This window comes from Apteryx rowi, unplaced genomic scaffold (assembly GCF_003343035.1).
Source record: "Apteryx rowi isolate R43461 unplaced genomic scaffold, aptRow1 scaffold_75, whole genome shotgun sequence".
Classification (NCBI taxonomy): Eukaryota; Metazoa; Chordata; class Aves; order Apterygiformes; family Apterygidae; genus Apteryx; species Apteryx rowi.
Window position 1 is genome coordinate 1,236,689 of NW_020451038.1, and position 26,379 is coordinate 1,263,067.

The window sequence follows — 26,379 nt, forward strand, 5'->3', positions numbered from 1 at the left end:
TGGCAAATCATCTAACCATTACTATTCCTTTATTTTCCTAGCTGTAAATTGGGGATGATTTTAATACTATGTAACATTTATGAAGCTTTTATGGAGAAAAAGGTCCTGTGGTTGTGAAGTACTTACGTACTAACAGACTAATAGTTAGGCTTTACCAGAGGATTCTACCTGGATTTAGAGCAGAAAATGTAGAGATTTACATGAATAATGCATTGTATGGGAGTTGCTCTTTGCATAGCAACATTAATGACATACCTGCCTTCATGTTTGGTAAACTTCCAGATTGAGTCATTTACAAGAAGAAAAACACTTCCATTTTAAGAACAAGAGAGCCTGATAAATGAAGCATCTCTTCAACAGCCCAACATCATTTTTTCTAAGTTCATTTTAAGCCTTGAATTGAACATTAACAAATGGTTATAAATTATTATATATACACAAGCGAAGTGAATAGGTAATCTGAGGAGATGAGTTTATCTACACTCTTGGGTAGTTGCTACCATTTACTCACAATCTCACTGTAGTTACCATTGTGAGGAGAATAGTCAATCAAAGTTGAAGATATAAAATAAAACTGAAAATTGAATTGAAAAGTAATTTTACTTTCAAATGGTTTGCAAATGTAGATGTTAAGCGTGAAATGAATGCAGTTAATGACCATAGCTGGGAGAGTTATGCACCTGCTGATCACAGGAGTATTATTATAAATGAGGTTGATTTTCCTGTTGACTACCTCATTTTTCTCAACATGGTCTCATTACTTTTCTATCACATGTCTGACCCTTAGATATGAATACTGAAGCACAGACATAATAAAAATACATTAACTCTTATATAGATTTTTTTTTAATACATCTTTGAAAATCAAGGAAGGTAGTACAGATGCTTCTTGTCTTTGGAGGTTTAGCATAGGTCATGCTTTTTGATAACATAAAAAAAAGTTGAGTTTCACGACAAGTACTCAGGCATTTCACAAGTGGGAGTTCTAAAGTTCCATCTCTTGTCATCTGAGTTACTTCAGGTAAGAGCTTTGTTACACCAATTCCTGAATAATTCTCTTTCTTTTCACAGGGAATAAATTATTTTACAGAACTTTCGGGCCATCTTTTTTCTCCAAGTTCGCCCCTTGTTCGAATGTTTCACCTAATTTCTGCTGTAGAGTATAAATACTGTTTTAAATTTATTTCCTGAAATGAATTTTAAACTCCTTTAGGTGTGGTTATAACCATATGTCTAAGGTTTGCTTCTTCTATATAGCATACATGCCATCACAAAAAAATCATATTTTAGACTTACATTTCAGAGTCTTATATAAATGTGTACGTTTTTATCTAAATGACTGTTTTCTATTGCACTTCAGAATGTAACTGAGCTGCGCATACACTAATGGCCTTTTTATTGCTGAGATACCTAATATTTCCAGAAGGGAGAAAGATAAAACTATTCAAATAAAAATAAATTGTGAGGTTTAAACATATTTCGTGAACTAACATTATGAAGTAAAATTAAGTTTTTAATGCTAGTTGTTTGGAGATATGCATGACTTAAGTTTAATCTCTTACTGCTTTGTCATGGCATCATTTAAAGCAACATTCTCCATTGAGAATTGTGCAGTTTGAGTTTCAGCACTCAGGTTACTGCTGCTGCCTGCTTCCTCAGCATAGGTGCTTGGCTGTACACATAACGAGGGAGGTCTAGGGGAGTTCGAAGCACCCAGCACTCCACTTTGAAGTTCTTTGGTGCCTCAAATTCTTAGTGCCTCTGAGCATCAAGATTTAGAACAGAAAAAGTGAGGCGTTTCAGAAAAGTACAACCCTATGTATTTCTTCAAAGGGTGTACAAGAAGCAAAATGATGTATGGAATTGCCCAAATTTCTTCAAAAGTAAAATCAAGCCCAGAATAATACCACTGTAAGACAGTCTGTGGTCCTGTTACAAAAGCACTCCACAAGAGCGTTATGGTATTATCCACATGAGCATATCTGCAGCCAATACTGAAGCCTACTTCAGTGAAACAATAGTGGTGGTAAGGATGTAACATGCTCCCTTGGCCTGGAAATGAAAGTTCTGTCTTTGAAGTGAATGGGATTTATGTGAGGAACTGCTCGTGTCTCAAAAAAAACCCACTAGTAGACTCTTTCCTTCTGTTTTGCTTTGCCCACCCAAGGTATGAGAATGAACAGATAAAAGATGAGATGGTCTGGAAGGGAGAGCAGAGAGACAGTAAGTTCTGGAAAGCTGATGAACTTTACGTCTGCTTTGCATGAAGCTCTTAACTACTGGGGAACAAGAAGGCTCTCCTGTGTCTTTGTCGGTGGAGCTAGTAGAACCCTCTGATAGTCACATATTTGCAGTATATTTTGTACTGAATCCTGACCTTGGTTGAAATCTTGAATTGCCCAAAATAGATGAAGCATGGAACTTGCTCCAGTTAATGCCCTGCTAAGTTGACCTAGGGATTCCTAATAACATTTCAGGATATTTATCAGCAAATTTGGGCTGATGGCATTACACTAGTTCAGTTGCTACAGGTAGTCTTGATTAATAAGAAAGTGTTTTCATTTAAAAAAAAAAGTTTACAGGACAGACTTGCAATTCTAAAGCAAAAGCCAGCATTTAAATCTTATAACTAAAAAATTATTTTTTTAAAAGCTGAATAGTGACAGGAAGTTGTTTATAGTAATTATCTGTCATCTTCTCAGAGCGGGTGCTAATTACAGAGAAGTACCCATCTGTTAGAAATAAGCTTGTTCAAAAATAATAGGTAAATTAATCATGGTTTCCCCATACAAATTGCAGCCTTTAAAGTAATGTCTATTCTACAGTATAACAAGATGAGACTGGTGGGGGATATCAAGATTGTGCTGCCCCCAAGACTTAAAGGGAGTAGAACATAAAAATGAGCCTCTTTATCAGTTTAAAACAAACCTAATGTTTGTGATTGTGGTCTAAATCTATTAGAGGTGTTCAAATTCAGTGTCCTTGGTGTCACTGAGAGATGACCTGAGTAGTGAGCAATAAACTTGTGTATTGTATTTCACATTTGAAGATATGTGCTCAGGAAGTGAAACAGACAGACAGTGTTTTGTGTCTGTCGTTAAAGCAACAAAGAGTCTATATAAAATGACAGATGCATTTTTAGGAAAAGAAAGCAAATAATGTTTTTCTAGTTAGCAGGTGACAGTGTGTCCCAAGGTAATGCAAGCTTAAGGGGCAGAAACAAGCACGATTATTAAAGGCTACTGAGTTCTCAGTTCATACAAATTGCTTTCTTTCATAGTCTGAAGGGCTATGGAAATCTAGTGAAGAGTGTAGACTGTTGAAATAAAATTAGCATGTAAAGTGATTTTATATATGCAGGAATATAGCCACCAAGTTTGAATTTAAGAAAGAAATCTCATTACTTATCTTGTAAAAGAAGTAATTCTTAAATTCCATATTTGCTATCACTGCCATAAAGGTTCTGCATGTGAGTAATAATTTTTTTGTGATCGCCCAAAGATACTGGGTTAGTGAATTGACAAAGATCCTTTCCTTCTTTCTTGCTTTTTCTTTTACAGGATAACTGATTTAGGAAATATTAAAAGAAGATTGTATTTATCAACAGTCCATAAGGAGTTGTCTGTAACCCCTCTGCATGCAAAAATTCCTCTTTTTATGATCAAGCGCAAAATAGTAGGTACCTTGGAAATATTCCTTAACCTGTGTGTGGTTGAGCACACTTTTTTATCAGAAGGATTTTATATAAATTTACAGACCTGTTCAAGTTAGTGTGTTTGTTTTAGAATTGTGTTCCTGTTGATTCAAGAAATATGTACATATCCCCTCTACTGCATGGTAGCAGAACCGCTTAGCACTTCTACACTCCCACCCTTCTTCTGACATTGAGAGTTCATTCTCCTTTCCAAGATTAGTACTATTTGTGACATGTTTATTTCTCACTTTTGCTATCTGTTCAGCCTGCCTACAATTTCTCAGTCTCCCTGATTCTTCTTCATTATAGTGCTCCTATTCGTGTGTACCCGCTCCTATAGTGAACTTTTATTACATTCACTGGAGCTGCAGGTAGACTAACTGCAGGTAGACTAATGGTTATTTTCATGTGCTTCATGTTTTTCCAGATTCTAGAATGTATAAAATGGTGTATATTTCAAATTGATTAAAATAAAATGACAGACTTCACCTTCTTCCCTCAAAACCCCAGTCCGCAGCCCCATCATATAATAATACCTAGCAGAAAGCCTGATAGTTACTATATACCTTGTAAATACTCAAGAGTCTCAAATACTGCTTTAGAGTATCATTTGAAAGCAAGAGTACTTAGATTTCAAATATTCTAAAATATAAATGTGCACTTAGAAAAATAGACAATACTTAGAATATGCTAAGTCACTGTGGATTTAAGGTTAGGCATGAGAGAGAATATTTTACACAAACCTCTGAAGTTGTAAGGACTTATTTTAAGATAGTTTAGGTGAAGGCAGTTGAGATGACTTTAGATTTCAGGAGTTTTCTGCTTTCTGGGAAGAACTCTCTTTTTTTTAATTAAAATGCATCAGACCATACCCCTGAAGTTGCCATTAATTCAAGATCCACTGAAATAAAATTATTTTTCTTCAGTATAATTTCAGTTAGTTGGTCTTGGTGTCAGGCTAGCACAAATTTTTCAAATTTAAAGTATGCATTACTGTACACTAAATTAAATTCAATCAGAATATGAACTTCAGCTATGTATTTTAATTTAGATAATAAATCATTCATCAGAGATCTGTCTAAATGTTCTGATCAGTTTTAATGACAAAATATTTTACTAACTGTAACCTATGACCTATTCTTTAAAGAATACATCTACATTTTTTAGCATATGGGAATACATAGCCATCTGTTTTCTTTTAAATAGTTATCCCTCTTTTTAGTGTAGCTTTTACTTAGGGAATATGTTACTTTTAGTGATTAGATAGCTCTTTTACATGGCTATGATAGTTTAACTTATTTTATACATATGCTGATCATTATTATCAGTAAGGCTGGTTGTGAATAAGGAAGTAATTTGCCGTGTGTTTCATCAGTGGAACAGAGCCTACATTTTCATATGCTAGCTTCCCCTGTATTGTGTTCTTACAAATTATGCTATTTTTCAGCCTCAGCAGTAGACTTAGAAATATCAGTAGTAAWTAAAAACTGTTTTCCATTCCATTGCACAGTGTCTTCATAATGAGTATTCCTTACCTTCCAAAATTTCAGACTTAGAAGCTGAATAGTAATGAATACACAGGTCTTGATTTATGCACCTAAATATTTTCTTAAAAATTATTTACCACTTGGCATTTAGAAAACAGTACCTTTACTTTGACTTCATAAGGAAATGAGGCATATATAATCATTATGTCTGACTATTCTTCTCCCTTAATAAAACTTCAGCCCATTGGTCAATTAGAACTAAATTTTGCACATGGGTAGTCGTATCAAATGTGCTTCGGTTCTGCAAATTTCATGGAAAGGCTTGCCTTTCTCCCCAAGTCAATCTCCCTTTATTTCCCTCTTACAGAAGATGTGTTAGCATGAGCTCATTCCTTATTAGATTTAAGAATCTACAAGGAGAAGAATTGTTAGGAACACCTCAACTGTGAGCATATGTGTTTTTAAACATCAGAGAATCCATCTGAAAGACATAAAGCCACAATAAATCGTATTTTGTTAGTTCTGGTTGTGGAACTACTTGTTTTATGTGAAACTTCCTTTTTTCTAGGAGGATACTGAATTGTATTATGGTCCATATGCAAGATAGATACCTGTAATTACACATTTCCGTATTATAATAAAATGGCAATATGGAGGTATTGAGTGGAAAAAAATTAAAAATGAGAGAATTTAGAGCTATTGGAATAGTGCAGGGAAGTGTAGTACAGTGATGTTACAGTCTTCTAGCAGTGTTTCCTGACACAAACAGAAGAATTATCTAAAGAAAATTAAAACATATCACAGAATCACAGAATCACTGAGGTTGGAAGGGACCTCTGGAGATCATCTAGTCCAACCCCCCTGCTCAAGCAGGGTCACCTAGAGCACATTGCACAGTAATTCCTATTTAAGTAGGAATTGTAGTCAGTTGTAATGGTCTGATTTGTCCTTCTGGAATGGCTTAGCAGGAATGGGTAGCATTTATCATACTCAACCTTTCCAGTCTGCACATGACTTTTCCTTATTATTAAATAAGAAGTAGTTTTAAAATGTTATAACATACTGGGATCTTGTCCATACTAGACATACTAGACCAGACTAGTTTGGAATGTGGAAGGGGCACAAAATCTGGAGGGGTCATTTTTCATGAAATGCAAAAAAAAGTTACCAAAAAATCTCTCAGTATAGTCTTTGGAGCACTTAAGCTGCAGTAACTTTCAATAATATTATTGAAATTATATTATTGTATTGTATTATTAAATATTATAATGAAATAAATATGAAATAATACTGAATAATAAAATCTTTTTTCTCAGAAAACCTTCAGTGAATATTTTCTCACAAGCTGCTTACTTAGAAATAGCTGCAGAATGTCTAGTAGATATGCTAGGTAACAAAGCTCACTTGGGCTGCCAGTCTCTAGATCATATGTACAACTATTGATTTGTTTGTATAAATAATTGTTGTAAGTGCAAATACAGCAATAACTTTTTTTAATAGCAAAAATGTCGTGCATTATGAATCATAGCCTGTGAGAGTCCAATACTCCACACGTTCTTTTATAGGGAATTATGTACTAATACTCTTCTGCAATGATTAGTGTTTGGGTTTTATTATTTTATTATTTATTTATTTCTCTTTTCTAGTGGTGCAATATGTGTATTGACTTGGTAGCATTCACCAGTGAAATATTCAGAGGAGCTGTCTTCCAGTCTTTGGATGGAATTATTATTTCAGCTAACTGTAAACTGAGAAAGATCTTCACTTTAAAAAACAAGCCTCAAGATACAGCTGAGGAAGATGGTATGTTATAATTACTGCGTAGTCTTAGTCATGGCTGTTCATATTATCAAATCAAGAGCTTCATCACTGGTTTTGCAATTTGAAAGATTATATGATTTAATGAAAATTAAAGTGACAGTATAGCATATTAAATCTACTAGTCTTGGACTTAGGCGATCATTTAAATATATAGGTACACATCTCTTTTGAGCATTGACTTCATTAAAAGTATTTTATTGAAGGAATTCTGGCAAAGTTTGTCAAGTAGAGAGCTTGTTTTAAAGATGGTTTCTTATGCTGACAGAAGGCTGGTGTTGGCCAAAAAGAGGGCATCTGAAAAGAAGGAAAAATATTCAACTTAGCAGCATTTGACTGTTTCCCTGATTTTCTCTGTGTTGGAGCTTAGCAGCTGATGAAGGATTTTTTTTTTAAATATTCCAAGACAAAACTATAGCAAAACAGTATTATTTGAAACAGACCTACGAAACCAGCATAAATACCTTTCTGTGATCCTTAGTCCATTTATCCTTAATGTATTCTTGTTCATTGGGAAAGTAATATTGGTGGTGAACTGAAAAATGAGAGATTTAAATTTGTAATAGAGCAGGATATTGATCAAAGGGTACCAATCTCCGAACTAGCATCATGGTCCTGAATCATCGTTTTCCAAGGCAGAGAACTTCATTCCTTGCTGATGTTTGCAGTAACAGAGAAGGAATTGAAAAGCACAGAACTTTCTTATTTTAAACAGAGCCTAGGTTTAGTTCAGCTTCAAATTTCATTCAGATTTTCATTTTGTGACTTTTGAAGGTCACTCCAGAAAAAAATATTCCAGTTTTGAAGGAGAGAGAGTTAGCAGTGTTCAGTATCGGCTATGAAAATGCTGGCTTGCTTAAACAAAAACTCAAAACTATTTCAGGATGAATATTTGTGATAATTATTAACATAAAATGTAGATACTTACAAGATAATCAAGTAGCCAGTGATGACTGTATTTTGGATATAGAAAGATTTTAAGTGGTAATAAAATGTATCTTCCATTTGAAAAACCTAAGCTAATAAGGGAAAGTATGTGATCATTGTGGTTACTCCTCCTTTTTTTTGTTGATGAACTTATAAGAAAATATTCATTCAAAAACTCTAAAGAGAGAGTTCGGTAAATTCTCAGCAGAAACTGCAGTTAAAGGTCTCGCTGACTTTAATTTTATTTAATTCCATCAGTGCATTGTTTTCTCTCATCCGTTCTGCATAGTTTTGAAATGTACATAAATGGTTCAAATGAATTCCAAAATTCAGAGTGAAATGTAGTTAACATAATGAGTAGACAGTTTAATAAATTGCATGTATGGTAAAGTATTGTACTTTTAATTACTGGTTTATCAATTCCATGATTATTACACGGCTGGTGGGCATTAGTGTTTTCTGTAAGCTTATGAATTTCCTTATCTAGGCAACTCTTACAATTAGGTTACAGCTTATGGTTTGGAGGCATTAAAATAGCCCTATCGTGCATTCCCAATTACAGATAAACAATATATTTTTTATTTTTATTAATTAATTTTCAGTTAACAGTCACAGCTTGTTGAAACTGATTTCCTTTCACATGACTGGGACCAGATCAGTTTAGCTCCACTGAATGCAATGACATTATAACGTATAATCGGGGTCAGATTCTTTGCTCATATCTCCTCAGTGGTGGGAACTGTGATTCCAAGGCATATCGTGGCTGTTATTCTTCCATAATAGCTCGTATCCACCATATTTTTATTCTTATAAATGATAGCAAGTGGAAGGGAGGAACCACATACTCTGGGAAATTTTTTGTGTATGAGATCATTGAGTTGGAATAGGAAAGAAGAATTCATCTTCTCTGCCCTATAGTATTGAGACATAGAAGACTGACAAATATGTGGTTTCTGTTTTCCATAGTAATCCAAAGGTTGTATACATATTTGTTTTATCACTAAGCATTGTCTCACTGTGTTAAATGCTGTACAGGCATAGTGAAGAAAAATGGTATTTAGTATTTATCTTAATAAACTAGTTAATAAAAATATGTCCACTATTGAAATACGGTGTGGGGCGCTTGCTGTTAAGTTCTCAATACTTCATCCATTATTCATGTTTGTTTTTGAGGTTATTTTTTCCTATCCTTATCCCTGGAGAAGAGGCTAATATTCATCCCCTTACTTTAGCATTGTAGAAATTGGAAAGAAGTCACATCAGAACTTCCTGAATGGTTCTGACGCTAGAAACCTTGCTTTCCATATTGATTATCAAAGGGAAAGCAGAGATAATTGGATCACATTCTACTGGTGCGTGCTGTCTCAGGAAGAGAGAGGCTGACAGCTTTTCAGTTTTCAAAAGAAGTATAATGGTATCCAAAAGTTTAGAACTAAAGCTTGGCAAATTCATTATTTGCATAGATGGGATTTCTGTATTTGCTACTTCAGTCCCACTGACGTCAGTATCATTTTCAGCTTATCAGTGTGTTTAAAAATCAATGTACTGGTATTAGAATTAAAGCTGAATTTTAATAAAAATTACTAAAATGTATTTTGTTATTTTAACTTAGCTTACTTACTTGCCAAATCAAAGTTTATTTACTGTGGCTGTTACAGCCATTCTTTTCTTTTTTTTTTAATTTTAAATGTATATGAAGTTTTTGGCCTAAAAAACTCAACAGTGTCATTCTAAAATTAACATATTTATTGTTTTAAAATGAACAATTGTAGCAAATTTTTCAACTCACTATAATCTATTAATTTTTTTATAATCATATGAACTATAGTATATATAAGCTAACAACAAATAATAGATCTAATTTAATTCTGGTACGTGTCAACTTTCAAAAAAGTAAAGCCCATGTTTTTGATTCTAGATGTGTGTGTTGTTCCGTTTGCACCTGACAAGCCCACAGATGTTATTCCTCGAAACTGCCAATTAAATACAGATGTGCCTCAAGTTACACAGTTGCTGAACTTGACTAAAATTCACAAGCCAGAAATAAAATGCAGGAGCCATCCCATAACAATGCAAGAAACAGGTATTCTGTTGTATTAAAGTATTGTGAATATGTTATGTACATATAACAAATATTACAAGTAACAGACATTTTTCTACAAAAGTGTATGTTAAGAGTTCCAGAGACTTAAAATAAGCCATCACAACCCTTGCGCAACCCTAATATCATGCTTACATAGATACGACTGTTCTGTAATTTGAGATCTGTGCGTTGCCTGAACAATTCTGATTCAAGCATGGGATTTATAATAACAATAGCTTTGCGGATTTGTCTTCTGAATGTGCATTCAAATGTGGCTGTTCAGTTCTTACATTTCTAAGAGTATATTTGAATGTTTTTGTTTTCAATAACAAAATTTTTATAACAATATGACCAAGCACAGTATACTCAGCTTGTGCTCTGAAAAGGAAAATCCTGTCTTACTGATGTCTCAGAATTATTTGAGTGTCTCAGTAAACTAAAAGATAATAAAACATATAATTTACACTTTGACAGGGTTGTGTAGAAGAGATTTACTAAAAAGGCTAGGCAATCATGTGCAAAGAGACAAACTATTGACTTGGATAAAAACTAAGAGACCAAAAGCAAACAGTAGGGTCGAACTGTAAATTTTTATTATAGCTGAAGGCTAACAGCAGGAGGCCTCAGAAGTTTTGTACTAGGTTCTGTATTGTTTAGTATAGTTTGAATATTCTGAGAAGTGAATAATGTGGGGAGCAAAATTTTCAGATGATACAGAGATATTAAATTAGTCAGGAGTGGGACTTCAGAGAGGTTTAAATATGTAGACTAGGTGATCCCTTACTTCTTCCTAGGCAACAATACAGAGCAGGTAACATGCAAGAAATGTCATACTTGGCTTAAGACGGAGTTTCAGTTTTCTATTTTTATTTCTTTTGCCACTGTGCTGAAAAGTTTTGAGTTTGGGACCACTGTACTAGGTAAACAGATAACATGATAGCATGTAAAATGCTTCACTTTGATAAAGAACTGCACATGGGGGAAAAATATTAACTACAGTTAAGCTTTAACGTGTCAAATGACTCAAAAGTAGGTTATTGCGACCACAGATACAGCTCAGTGAAATTCTCAGATTAATATATACCTATAGTTTAAAAGACCTAAAATACAGGATAGCAGGAAATTCAAATACGTATGAAATTAAAAAGGTATCAAACCTTTAAATAGGTCAGTTGTGCATTATCATCTGAAATACTTTATACTTTATCAGTTAACCCATCTCAAAACATTTTGCAGACAGAAGAGGGATTCAGAGAGGAGCAGCATGAAAGAGTAACTCTCCCGTGAAGATACACTGAAAAGCTTAGAAGAAATTAGCTTAGGGGAGTTTACAAAAAAATTAGTGATATGAAGAAAGTTGATAAAGAGCTGTTTTTCCTGTCTCATGGCACAAAAATAAGACATCATTTGATATGATGATACAGTCAATAATTAAAAACTGAGAAAAGGAAAATACCTCGTTACACAGAATACAATTAAAATATGGAATGCACTGCCAAAGTAAGCTGCTGAAGTAAGGATATTAGTACAATTCCAAAATCATTTGGATATTTATATGGGTAACAGTAATATCCGTGGTAATTATTGCCAGAAAAAAAGGTAAAAAAGGATCTTGTATTTTGGGGTTTTGCCAACATTAGTATAAGAACTATGTGCAAGACAAATTATTTCACAAATCCCTAATGAAAATTTCTTGTGCCATTTCTGAATGATTTGTGTTTGGCCATTATTGGAAACAAAAGATTGGGCTATTCTAGTTCAGCACTTTATAGCTGTTTAGATTTGTAGAATATATGGGTATATATGTGTACCCAGCATTTGTAGGCTGAGAATCAGTAGAGACTGAACTGAAGAAACAGATACTAAGATTTGAATGTGAAATTGCTTAAACACATTTAGATCAGACAACGGACTGCTTTTTTCCTAAAGTTGCTCTTTTGCTTTAAAACTGTGTATTACTTTCTGTTTGCAGTAAAGTCAATAGTCAGATTTATCCAAAGCAAGTGTCATTACACTTTTTAATATTTTGACTCAAAATATTAAATATTTATTATATATTTTTTTATTTTAAACAATTTTGTAATGAGAAATCTTCATTAAATAACAGAAATAGAGTAAGAGACAGATCATTTCTGTTCATTAAAAGAGTTCTGTAATTGTGGCAAAACAAAAAGTCTTTAAAATATAATTAACATAACTAAGTAACAAATGAAATAAGAATTTTAGCTATTGATGGTCTTTTCTAGTTGAATCTAAAAAGCCAATGGCTATAGTTTTGGATAAAAATTCAAGCTATCCTTGAAAATTTTGAAAGTTTTGTTGATATTTTTAATTTAAAGTTCAAGGACACTTGATGTATTGCAGTAAAAGATCATTTCAAGAAATGTTAAGTGAATCTTTAATTATTTTTATATTGGAATTAAAAATTCATCCTGAAACTTACAGTTGCGTCAGCCCATTGTTTGGCAGTGTCACATATATTCTAGCAGGCATCTGAAGGCAGAAGCTTACTGGCCAATATCTTCCATTTAATCTCATAAATACAAATACAGAAACTATTTAGGTAGCATCTAACTGTAGACCTTGCTCTGTTCAGGAATCTGTGTCTGGTGTCCCGTGTTAGCTCTGATAAAATCAGTAGCAAAGCAGCAGTAAGCTTAAAGGAACATCCAGGGTGGTGTGCACTTTCACAACCCGTCAGTTAAGTTCTGGTTAGATACAAGCGTAGGGGAAAATATTCTCTGGAACATTATTAATGATCTGAAATATTTTCTCTACCACAATAATACATTCAAATGCATTTTAGTATTTGCTTCCAAAGCAGAAAAAAATGCATGGACATTGGATTGATTCTTTTTTTTTAATTATTTACTAATATTGCTGTAGTAGTTTTTCCAAAATTAATAGCACGCTGTGGCTTCTAAGTGAACATTTAGAAGTCATTTCATTGAATTACAGCCTGCTCAAGAATAGTGTTTTGAATGCTTTCACTGACGTTAAAAAAGCCAGCATGTGTCCAGTAAGTTATTGCATCTAATTTGTCTAAAATGTTACACTGCTAATTTCTTCCAACTCCCATATGAAGTAACAGTGGATTGTCAGTGTAGTAGCTGTAGGAAGTCATTTTTGTTTCATTAATGGGACTTGATTTTAATTGAATCAAGTTGGTCATGGAAGTTGTTCGATTCAGCTCACTAATGACAAGATGTAGTGGTCCACTAAGCACAAATCAAAACCAATAATTTAGTTAAAATGAGTGCTTTGTTTGGAAAAGTACCTTAATTTCTAGGTCAGCAACATGAGTTTTTTCTCACTCATAACAAAGAAAGGGCAGCCGTGTTTCATTTAGATTCCGTTCTTTGTATGTAAGACTAGGAATAAAATCTAAAAATCTGTAATTTTTCTCTGTATCATTATTGGCTGCTGTCCTGCTAAAGTTTTTCATTTTCCCATTCCTTTATAGCACCTTTTATGATTTCATTCGTATTAAAACAGGGTATAGGACATTTTTTGAGAAGGAAGTGCTTAGGAGTAGGTCTGAACAGGCAAAATGAGATAAAGAATACATTTCCAATACATCTTCATCAATGAAAGTAATTTTATAAGTGGTGCTCTAGAGAAAGAACATACATTTTTATTCCCCTGTTTTAGTACTTCCTCAGTCTTTGGCATGTGACAGGTTTCTTATCTTCACTGTTTGAATTCTATGGATAGTTGTTTCCACTATTTGTATTAAAATGCTCTGGAAATATATATCCAAAGTATTGACTAAAGGTGTAAGATAAATAAAATACAGTGAATTATAATTACTGGTGAAGTTTAATATTATAAAGAAAAAGACAAAAATATTTTGAATGAAATAACTGTTTGAGAACAGTCTTGATAGTATGAGATGTCTCAAAATACTTTTCAAACATCTTTTCTTCTGTTTTTACCAGAATATGAAAAAAAACAACTCATAAAGATTTTATCATCTGCACTTACCATGCTGATGTTCTCTCAGATTGTTAATTTTTGCCCTCTCTTGGTACGCCTTGTTGGTGATGGCAATCTCTGTCCTACAGCAGCTGAAAATAATAGGAGGGTTTTTTTATTTTTACTTAGAGTAAAGCCCTTGAAACATTTACTTATTTAAACTGACTTCAGCTATTTTATATGCAAGTACCACTATTGTAATACTAAAGAACAAATTCTTTCCCTGCAAGTAGTCAAGCCAAAATTCTGATGTGAAGTTTGATATAAGTTTGCTTTTGAAATAGCAGGGGAAGCTTTGGAATTCAGCCTTTCGGTAACCGGAGTCAAAAATCAGTACTTGTTGGCTGGGTTATCAAAGTAACAGGGACTGTAAAATTTCAGTGAGTACTATAGTGTCAGTAATATGTCTAAACAGAAAAATGAATGTTTATTTAAAATAGTGAACCCTCACCCTTTTAGTGAACCCTCACATTTTACTATCCAAGATGCAAAGATGTGTAGCTCTTAGTTATACAGTATAATAGTGGTAACATCCCTGATCTCCGTGAAAATGAAATGCCTTCAGTTTAATGTTTAATCTTTATTTTTAGTGCTATGAACATAGCATGAGTTCTTCTGGATGTGTGTTTCAAAGTTCAGAAGTCAGGCCTTCTTGCGAATAGAAGCTCTGGCATGTTTAAGTACATTTTAATTGGAAGGTGTTCTTTTTATCCACTAAACTTTGTTTATTTGATAATCAAAGCCCAAATTATTTTTAGTCTTGTCTACTTTTAATTACATCTATTACTTCATTATGCCAGATGACTGTTATGTGTTGATGCAGGTAATTAATTGCAGTCAATTAATATGTTCATAAAGAGTGATTTTCATGCAAATCATCTTTTATAATTGGAACTAACAATGTCCCAAGGTAGTCAGCAAATTAAAGAAATTGATGTTAAACCAAGATGGGTAGCCTAATCTTGTGAAATGGCAGCTGTTAGCAGCAGCCAAATGTCACAGCAGGAAGATGAGAGAAAGAAGCTCATGGCAGAAGAGGGCTTCTTTTGTGTTTATTAGTACTAGTAAGTTATGATATTTGGTGGCTGATGCTTGATGTTTTTTTTAATTTCCTTGATGACACTGGAAGGAAAGATTACTAATTCAAGATTAAACAATTCTAAGAAAAATGTTTAAGAGAATCTAAGAAATGTTTTGTTTCTACTTTATTGCTTTATGAAGGTGTCAGATTTCAAAAGTGAGCTAGGAATTTACCATTTCACTTACAGCAGGAAAAAACCCTCAAACGTGTTGTAAATTTTTACTGACAATCTTGGAGAATCAAGAAAAAAGATAAAAGATATTACATGCAGTTCTGGCACATTGGTGATAAAATTACCTCCTCACATAACCATTTCACCCTCCTTCCACTTTAAATTTTTCTCAAACTGTTCACCTGCATTCTGTGTTTACTTTTTTGTTTTTAATTGCCTTGCAGACTGGTTTGCATTTTTGTGTTTGAAAAGCATTATAGGAATATATATTTTAATTAGTAAAAAAAAAAAAAAATCATGAAGTAAGTAGAACATTTCAATGGGAAAAGTGTGTGTTTGCAGTATTAGGGCCCAACCCTGGTAACAGAGTAGCTTTAACAATTTCAAAAAAGCAAATTGCACATAAGTAATGCTTGCATCAGGTCCTATATGAGCTTGGAAGTCATACCTTGACAGTCTTGCCTCAGTTTTATTGTGTTATTTACTAGTTAGAGTTGGGTTTTTATCCTGTTACAAGTTAGGTTTTCACTGAAGTTCTATACCAGTTATGCACAAGAAAAATTACACATTTGTTTATATATAGCCCCTGTTAAAATAACTCTTTAAAACAAATAGATTAGAAATATAGCTATATAATAGACCAAAAAATTCTTGCTTCTAAACTGACATTCTTTTATAAAATGTGCTTTTGTTTTGAGTATTAAGATAGTGAACTCTGACCACATATTTATAGGGATTATGCTATAAAGGAAGATGTGTTTTATGTACGTATAGTATGTGTAATTCTTTTATTTCTGTTGATTTGAAAAAGTATTAATATTCTTTTTAAGTACTGTGATACATTTTTAAAACTGTGATCAAGCTAAAACAATTATGTAAAACAAGCTTGGAAATGTCTCTTGTTTATTTTTCTCAGGTCCCTTGATTAATAGAAGACRAGGCAATATACGGAGCAATAAAACTCAGGATGTGTCACACATTGCATTTGGATCAAAGATCCTTGGACCTCCCCCGTCTTCAACCAGAAAAGTCAGCAGTAGGGTATCTGGAGAGGTAAGGCTTAAACAGTCACAAAATTAGTAGCGCTTGCGCAAAGGAGGACTTTATCTCAGAACTGATGTGAGGCTGCATCGAGAGTACTGTGTCCAATCTTGGACCCCTAATACAAGAGAGAGACTGACAAAACAGAGAACGTCCAGTGTGGAGGGCAGCTAAAATGCATGGGGGCTGGAGCACATGACATATGAAGAGAAGCTGAAGGAGTTGCATTGTTCAGCCTGCAGAAGAGAAGGCTAAAGAGAATCTAATTGCTCTTCTCAACTATGTAATGGCAGGTTATAGAGAAGACAAGGCCAAATTTTTGGGAGGTGAACAGTAAAAGGATTGAAAGGATGAGAGGCAAACTGCAACAAGGGAAGCTCTGATTGGATATAAGGAAAAACAAGAGTGGTTAAGTACTGGAACAAGGCCACGGTGAGATTGTGGAATTTCCATTCTTAAGACATTGAAAATGGACTGAATAAGGCTTTGAGCAACCTGATCTAGTTTCAGCATTAGCCCTGCTTTGAGTGGGCAGTTGGACTAAAGGTCCCCAGAGGTCTCTTCCTACTGAAATTACTCTGTGACTTCTTACAATTCTTTTTTTTTCTGAGATTTTTGTTAACATCTTATTGGGGTGTGGGATTTTTTTTTTCCATAGTGTGGATCATTTTTTCTGGGGATGAGAGCCATTATTCAAAAAAGAAACAGTATTTAGAAACACTGCCAGTGGATGATAGCCATGTAGTAGCTCATGTGATGCTGTCAATCACAATGCCAGGGAAAACAGTTGGTCTCATTCTTCTAGCAAGCAATGCGCAGGTGTTGGGAATCTGTTGAGGAGCATGAGTCCCAGTTTAAAAAACTTAAGAAGGGACCTGGTCAAAGGAAGAAGGAGGAAGTGAGCTATTCTGTAGGAAGTCAACTGAAAGCTAAGAGGAAAAGCAAGATAGGGGCTTAAATAAAGCTATCTGCCATTAAGTTTTCTGAAAAGTTAATATAAAAAAGGGGGGAAGGTTGGGAACATTTATTTGGAAAATAAACTCAATTCAGAATTTGCATTTAGCTTTGAGTATTTTGAAAGCTGTTACATTTTTATTTTTCATTAAGAAAATAATATCTTTCAAGGTAACAAAGACTATGGGTAGCCAAACCAGATCCTGCCGACTTCAAAGTTTAGAAAAGGGAACTGAAGTTCTACAAGATGCTGAGAGGTCAGAACTATCATTCTCACCATGCAATGAATCTCTAGATCAAGGAGGCAAAAGAAATACTCACCAAACAACAAAAAATGTACATCAAAATGGTAAGAATCTAAAGTAAAAAATATGTAAACAGTTCATAAACTGCCAAAATTCTTGCATAATTTCTGACTTTAGAAAGTAAGACTCAGTTCTCTGTTTTTCTAATTTTTTTATCTAACTTGCTAATTACTGAAGATATTTGTATTAAATAATGGCTTGTTCTTCTGTATGAGCTTGAACAAATGCTCATTTTCTCTGCAGGTATTTTGTGTTGTAAGTGTTTGAGCCAGGGACCACCACCACCTCCTGGCAATAGCCACAGGGTATACACATACTTCTCCTTTCCCTATACTGTGTATATAACTGTGTTAGTGTAGTGCACTTGACAAAGATCTGTAGTTGTTCTTGATTGTTTTGCAGACTTTTCACTTCATTCAGTTTCATCTGAGAGTTGTGGTATTTCATTTTAATTTTGTTTTAAAATGTCTTAATCTCATTATTATTATATTCCTGTTATTTTACTCTTTTTTTTTTTTTCTTCTTCTTCCACTGTTGCTCTTCCTCACTGAAACCAACATGGTTGACTGGTTTGGCCTTTGACAATGTAGCACATTTAAACCATTTTCTTCTGTTCTTCTTTTAGTCTGTTCTTATAATTTCTGTAGCTTGCCCTTCCTCCATAGCCAATGCTAAACTTTGACTTTCTTGTGATTGTCATGTTCCTGCTGCCCCAGAAGTTTCTCATACTGTTTGGAAGATGTTTGGAAGATGTTTGAATCCTAGGAGACTGCTCCACGTGCTGCTCTTTGATGCCTCAAGTGAGAAAAGTGCACAGTATGAGTATTGACAAGCATTCAATCAGATTCTGCATTATATTTCAGACCCTGCAAATCAGACCCAGAAAACCTCTGGTAGTGAAGCAGCAGAACTTCAACTCCCTCCGCCCCAAGCGCCATCAACAGACAAGAACAGTCCTAGAAGATTATGTCTAAAAGATGCTGCCAAAACCACGTGGGAGATAACTGATGGTATGGTGCTAATTTTCTGTTATTTCACATCTCGGTTGGGGGGGGGGTGGGGGGGGATGAGGAGAAGAGAGTCTGTCTGTTCTAAGTTTCAAAGGCTTCTGAAGCAATTCACATAATCCCTGCAGCACAGACAGTCATATTTTATGGAAATCAAACACCCTGCAACAGAATTGCTTTTGAGCATTGATAAAAATTTGCAGGATTAAGCAGAGTACCAGAGCAGTGAATGAATAAAAAAGAAAAATCCCATGCTCTCATGATTAAAGGGAAGGAACTAAAAATAATTTATTCTTTAAATCCCTATTAAATTTAACACTGAAGACTCCAAACATTGAAAGTGCTAGAGCTTTAACTTGTCTCAGGTAAGAGTTTAGGACTTCAATTACGGTACTCATGTAAAGTTAGTTTTTTGGGGAAGCGGGGGGGAGGCATTAAAGTTCTGTGGTTAATTTTCTTTATTTTTTCTATTCACAGAAAGGCAAATCGGTTTATCTTTTTTTTTCCCTTTCTTACCTACCAAGCAAAAAGCTTTGTATATTTTTTATTATACAGTGTCAATCCACTTGCTTTGACTGTTGTAACATTGTGGCAGAAGTAGCCCTAGTCTCTGAAAAAGTAGTGTTATTTTCTATGAAAATGCATAGATATCAACTTGCAAAGTAGGCAGACAGCTCAAATATGCTCAAAATTGTCCAAAAGAATTTTCCTTCACATTATGAGTTATTGCCATTTTGTTTAATCTTTGCGATGTTTAGAAGCAATTTTATACTGCTCTACTATGACAGTGTTAGTGATCCATAATTTCTATTATGGATATCATAGTTTGGTTGAAACAAGTGCAAAATGACTATGTAGCTGAATTTTGAGGATTCTGGGGCAGGAATCCCTGTTTTGTTTGTCTTTCATCTAGAAAAGTAGGGCCTATATCTAGTGCTAGAATTCCAGAAAAATGAATTAACACATGCTATTTTATGTAGATATAAGTGGTATGAAGAGACAGAGACTTAGGACAGTCTGCAGAAGCAGAGAACTAAGGAAAAAAGCCTGATATAAAGACTGTTATTTTACTGTTTGTGTACATGATAATGAAAACGCTGCTTTTTTGRTAAAGGGATGTGTTTGGATTCTGTTTAGTATTAATTGTGTACACGAGCAGATAAAGGTACCAAATCAGTTTGTAAGTTACTATTTTCCAAACTTTTTTCCCCCCCTATTTTGGTTGGTTGGAACTGGTAGCTCAGTTTGCAGATCTCAGTTTCTTTTTAATACGTGAGAGGTTTAACTATACATAGCTGCCTCCATGGTGGTTGCCTTATCCAGTAGTATTGAATTAATCTGTTTTGAAGAGCTTGCCATAGGCAACCTATTCATTGGAGAGAAGTCTTCTGCTGTGCTCTGTTCTGAACTTCCTGCAAAGATGATAGTTGGAAAAACTTGCCCTCAGAGAAGGATGAGCATTCTTTGAGAAAAGTTTACAGAAGAGGGGGGCAAATTCAAAAACAGAAACATCTAACAAAAAGTGAGGAACCTAATAGTTTTAAATAAAATTATAGTATGCAACATACACATCTGTTTAAAATACTGTACAGTTTACAAAAGAAAGCGAAGCACATGTTGACACTATCAGATGAGATAAGAAAACGCTTTTACCCCTTTCTTACCAAACTATTGAACATTCACATTCACATTTTAAAAGCAAGAATATTTTTAATAAAAGTAAAGAAACAATGATTTCTGTGGTAACTTGTGTTGTAGCTGCTGGTCACGCATACTGTTGGGATTGTAATCCCAGAAGCCTCAGGATCAGTGTTCTGGTCAGGAAGCTCCAACAGCTGATCTTGTCCCACAAAGAACAACCAGAACCTTGGTTCAGTAGTAATGACTCAGCCAGGATCCTGTCAGCAAAGCATAGTCCTGACGCATGTCCTGACGTTGCATTAACATACTTACACCCATGAAAAGTAATGATCACAAACGCACATTCCTTAAGGGAGTGCAAAGCTTATGTGATTTCTGACTCCCTGTTTATACTGTGATCGAAACAAGTCTTATCAAGATTTTACTATACACTACTCCTTTCTTATCACCAGGCACTGAGTATTCCTGAGCCCTGCACAACCATCTCCTTTGCTCATCTTGGAACAGAATTGTGCATATTATGCCATTAGCTTAACATTTGTCCCTTTCTGCTTTTGCTTATGTAAGAGGTTTGTGAGCTGTTCATCAAGACCTGCTTTAACCAGTATTCTTGCAAAGTGTATGTATATGAGTATACCAATCAATCACTGTTCCAGTAAGCCCCTCAGTAAAAATAGTAAAGCATTCTCATGATCCAGTATCTACAGATCAAAGAGTAGATACTGGAAAAACTCTACGGCCCTCATACAGATTTTAGTAAGAATTAGGTGCCTAAATGAGAGCCAGGCTTTAAGGATCTATGCCCAAATAACAGATTGGCTCCAACAGTGGCCTAATTTGAATGTTTGGTTAATTAATTAATTAACTTCCCATTCATCTCCAATTTTTTAATTCATGAAATATTTTGTAATGTTTTAACAAGTCTTAAGTGAAAGCATATTTTGTAGAGAGAGACATCTCCAGCTGTAGGTCACAAATATTTGCATATATTGTAAACAAAAGATAAAGTGTTGTTCTTGTTGTAGTCGCTGTGAATTTTGCTACTAACTTCAATACCTCAGATATGAAAAGGCAATCTGAAGAAAATCAGTTCACATTTTTCTGATATGCAAAGCAGAGAATGCATTTTTGTTGACAGAATAAATATTACTTTAAATTTCATTGGGTGGGAAGGAGATTCATGGGTGATTTTCCTTGTTATTTTAGAGGAGGGTTACTGCTATTCATAATAATAGTCTTTAGTTACAGAGCTCTCATCAACATATCTTCTATAGCAGGTGTGCAGTACCTTTACAAAGGTAAATTGTTTTTAGCAAGGGGAAAAATAAAATGAGTGAGCATTGTTTATAGTATGCCAATCTTAATTATGATATGTTGAAACCTTCATTAAAATGTTAGGTTGCAATTAGAAGCTCTAGCATAAATTTGTCTAGAAGAACTAATTAGATGTTTAGGGGATCATTCTTGCATTTATCTTGTTTGCTGCAATGTTGTGATTACATAGTAATTTCCATACTTTGCTAAGAAGATACTCCAAATTGTTCATTATAATTGACATGGAAATGCTGAGGTAAAAAAGAAATTCCGGTATAGTTTGTGGTTGAGAGATAATAGGATTTGGTTTGATCCAAAACACCCCGTCTCTTTCACTTGTAGATTATTAACAAAATGCTACACTGACTGCGGGTTACAGAAGTTGCTGAATCCCATAACCAGTGTAAAATGTTGTCTTTCGGTCTTACAGACTTTCATATCTTCTCCCTGCGTGTTACCTTAGGAATAAGTACTGTAATACACAAGCTAATTATGTTTGCATTTAACTTACTGCTATACCAAGTATATTTCTTCAGCATCTCTGGAAAATAATCTTGTTCTTTACAGAGAAGGTTAGACTAAAAAAGCAAAAAAAAATTAAGGTTAAATACTGTACAGACACTAAATCTTTTAAACTAGTTCTTTATGCTTCTAAAGTGCTTTTGATTTGGTTAAAGGTACTATTATTTCACTTACAGTGGTGCATAAAGTGATGTATAGAAGTTTTTACATGTCTGTGGCAGAACCAGGAGTTGGAGTCAGGAGTGTTTAGGCTTCTAATCATCTCCTCTTCTCTCACCACTTGAATAAAACTGTTATTTAAGATTTCTTTTTTATATTTTGATACTTCATTCAAAATTGACTTAAAATCACAAAAGCCAAGTGGTTTAACACATTTTTGCTTCAGAATTCATTACAAAATGTTATCTGTAATGACTGCTGCAAATTAAACAGCATCAAGGGGATTAGAAGCCATTCTAGAATGAGAAAAGAACAGGTGAGGCTGCGGTTAGATGAGTTGGTTGTTATTAAGTCAGTAGAACATAATAAAAATTAAGCCAAATGCACTTAGGCATTAGCAGTGTGGATCTTTCTTTGGTGGTAATTTTGATTTAAGCAGCACCCTCTCCTGTCCATTCATTCTCATTCCTTTGGATGTACAAATGAGCAGGTTATGATGAAGTAGGTTGTATACTGAGTATATAAACATATCATAGGGGACTAGTTACAATGGTCTGAACCATGAGCATTTGAAAACCCTGCAAAGATAGTGTGATACATGTCAAATCTAATTCTGTGATGGGGGAAAAGGCCTTCTGAATATGGGAGAAGTATGTGTCATACATCTTGATCTTAGACAAGCCACTGACATGGAAACTAGGTAAAACATGCCTAGATGAAACTACAGAAGGGTGGGTGCAAAACTGGTCAGAAGACTACAAAGTGCTGAGAAAGGAAAAGCTGCAAAACAACAAAACTGAGCAGCTGTTTTGAGGATTTGGGCAAGTGTGAAGGACTGGATCACAGTATGAACATACATCATTTATTGCATATCTTGGCAAAAAAAAATAAAAAAAGCAAATGTCACCTTAGGTATTTTTTGTTTATACAGAGTCATTTTAAAGACCTACAAGGTAATGTTCTATACTGTTAGCATATGTACTGTGTTTAGTTTCAAAAAAGTGTCACAGGATTGTTTTGTTGCAAAGAAAATTTAAATGAGAAATTGGGGAACACTTGCTAATTATAAGTATTGTGTGTAGCATTACCATTGTTGGAAGATTTTCAGAATAGGGTAAACTAAATTATGTCCTAAATAGTTTAGCTATAGTTATCTTGCTTTGAGATAAGGGAATTGACTAAATATCCTTTTTCACGTCTGTCTTAGTATGTCAAAGAAAGTTTGACTTCATTGGATTATTCTTTGTGTGTATTTATTTTTTATATATTTGTACATGTACAAATACTGTAATGCTCTTGTTAGTTTTAAAAGTTATAATACTGTTAGAGGTGTAATTTATCACTAGAAAACTTTGTCTGATTTGAAATTTTAATTTATAGCTGCAATCACTCAAGAAATTAAAATCTTTTACACAGGGCACCTTCTGCTCTCAGTAAACATGTTTAATCATTAAGCACAGTGGGCATAACCAACAATATTTCTTGATGTAACTGCATTTCAGAAATTATTGATGGTAAGAATTGAGTCTGTACATAATGATTTGAAAACAAACTGGTTAGCATTTTTCATTTAAACCTCTGTTGTTATTTTTAGATGAGAGCCAGGACAATGCTTTTGAACGTTTCTTCCTTCATTTCCATATGCCTGTGCTTCATAATCATATTATAAAACTATATTCATAAAACTATATTTTGCCTGGAAGTGTGGTCTCCAACCACATTTTATTTTCCCATTTGGCAAACAGTTCAGCCTGGTCAGTGCATGTACATCAAAGAATGTAGATCCCAGACGGTTAACATGTAAAAACTCACATTCTCACATTACATGTTTCAACTTCACTATAAATACTCTGCTTTTCAAGAGATGAAATTTTCTTTCTCTACACTGCCTGTTCCTCAAACCACATTCATGATGTGAATACGTATGTTGTCTTAGCCAGGTAGGTACTGAAGATACTTCTTTTGTTTTGAAAATTCAGTGAGTTGAAAATTTTAATGTCTTTGGTTGGGCTAACTTTACTTACTGAGACTGCAAAATTAGGTTTAACTTCTGATGGTGATTACAAACATATATTTATTAAGCTCAACACCCCCCCCCCCCCCCCCCCAGATCTTTCTAACTGAAGTACAGGCCGGATTTACAGGTTTGAAAACTCCATTTTAAGAAACACCGACTCTGAAAGCCTTAGGAGTTAGAGTGGGGAATCAATTCCAGGTGAGTTTCCAGGGAAACAGTGTGAGCAAAGGTGTTAATCCAGTCATCAACATACAAATAGGAAAGCTAAATATGACTAAGGAATTGAATATGGCACAAATACCATTACAATACTGTGTCCTGTTCTGGTTTCAGAAATTCAGAAAGGATATTTAAAGATTGGGGGGGGGGGGAGAGGAGATACAAAATTTCTGAACATGTTTTGTTTTGGAAACAATACTTATATTGAAAAACAATGGATCTTACAAAAAGAAGATTGTGGGATGATTGGAACACAATCTATGAATATCTTCTGGAGGAACAAAAACTTGATATTAAAGGGCTCCTCAGTCTACCAGATAAAGATTTAAGATTGAATGACTGGAACCAAAGCCAAACAAATCTAGACTTAATATAAGGTAAAGGGTTTTTTAACAGGGTAGAGTGCTGAAACAAATGCTAGTGCTTAAGGAGAGTTCTCTGTTGCTAGATGTTTTTAAATCACAACTGTGTAGCTTTCTCAAAAAGGTACTGGACATCATACATTGCTGCTGAACAGGAGATGCTGCTGAATATGAAATGCTGCTGCTCTGTGTAATGATAAGAGAACAAAAAAGGGCCATCACAGATGTTCTTTCCAACCTGAAAACTTTTATATAATCACACTCCTGTGAGAAGATACTTGCATCTGTAGGCATCTGGAAAATTATGGAAAATTTCTGTGAACCTTAGAAAAGAGTTAGAAATGTTCTAGCCTGTGCCTGCTTAGCATCCCTAATACTTGGGGAAGAGATCTCTACATACAAGTGAAGTTTGGGGAGGGATAGCATTTTTGTGGCATTTTTGCAGGCCACTTGCAGCACTTTCTGGAGTCACAGATGTGGCAGCATCTTCAGGGCCAAAGACATTCAAAACAATTTAAGGGACTGTGGGTCAAATTCCTATCAGAATAACTGAAAGTTCATAGCTGGTTGGGTAGACAAGCTTTAAAGGGCAAGATAGTTTTTGAATTATCTTAGGTCACACAATTGGAAAAAGAAGTCCCCGAGTCTTTGTTCTTGAGCATCCTAATATTGCGTTCAGCTTCGTGTGAAAAGCTGATAAAAAGTTCCCTACTATTTCATTTTTCATGGAGGAAATGATTACTTTAAAAATGCAGATCTTAAAATGTATATTAAAATATAGTGAAAACAAAAACTGAGAAATATAAATTCATGATTAACGCTGGAGATATGCAGGCAGAAAAACAGTGTTTTCCTCTTAATGGCTTTAGTGTTGTTTTATTCAGATACAACTTTTTACATGAAATTCTAATTACCTGGGTAAGAAAAGTACCATGTCAGATGAGTGTGAAGCAATCATGAGTGATCAAAGACAGGAGAGTTCTGCACTGGTGTCCTCCTTTTAAAAAATAGTAGTTATTGATCAGGAAAAAAGATGGCATTTACACAGAAAAAGAGTGACTCAAAAGCTTTGAATACTCACTTTTCGTGGCTTTTGAAAAAATAGTCCAAAATATTTTTAAAATAAATGGCATTACTTAAGTGTTCATCTTAAAAGTCTTACAGTCTTTAATTAAAAGCAAGATGAGATGTCTGTATAATTACAAAACAGACTTTTTTCATGTGTATTAGGCAATGGTATGTTAGATTATTTTAAACTAGCAGGATTATCTGATATAAAAAGAGATTACATGAAAAGCCATGGGGCTTGTGATTATAGGTGGTCTTCATTTAGAGGCTGAAAAGTAGTCTGCCCTACAACAAGTAGTTGCAAACCATGAACGTAAAAGATGTGTGAAGTCCCTGCTTTTGGCCTGGTGCTTTGTGCAAACTATCATTTTAAGTGCTAGCTACACTGTGGTAGCTTCACTGCCAGCTCCAGTAAACTGGAGATATCACAGCAACCCAATAAGAAGGCAGCTCTTTCTCCTGGCATTCTCATTTTTCTCTTCCTTTTTGCTTCCTCTATGGTAGTTCAGAAACATTTTTTTCCCAAGTAAAGC

At 34.4% G+C, this 26,379-nt stretch overlaps 1 protein-coding gene across 1 annotated transcript in view; it reads left to right on the top strand.

Annotated features, from left to right (window-relative positions):
• The window catches only part of CUNH3orf67 (chromosome unknown C3orf67 homolog), a 92,423-nt gene that overhangs the window by 20,533 nt on the left and 45,511 nt on the right, over positions 1-26,379 (top strand). The window contains exons 5-10 of the mRNA XM_026088095.1: positions 3,561-3,675; positions 6,828-6,984; positions 9,845-10,009; positions 16,154-16,290; positions 17,404-17,581; positions 18,401-18,547. Coding sequence (XP_025943880.1) covers positions 3,561-3,675; positions 6,828-6,984; positions 9,845-10,009; positions 16,154-16,290; positions 17,404-17,581; positions 18,401-18,547 — 899 coding nt within the window. The remainder of the gene's footprint in view (positions 1-3,560; positions 3,676-6,827; positions 6,985-9,844; positions 10,010-16,153; positions 16,291-17,403; positions 17,582-18,400; positions 18,548-26,379) is intronic.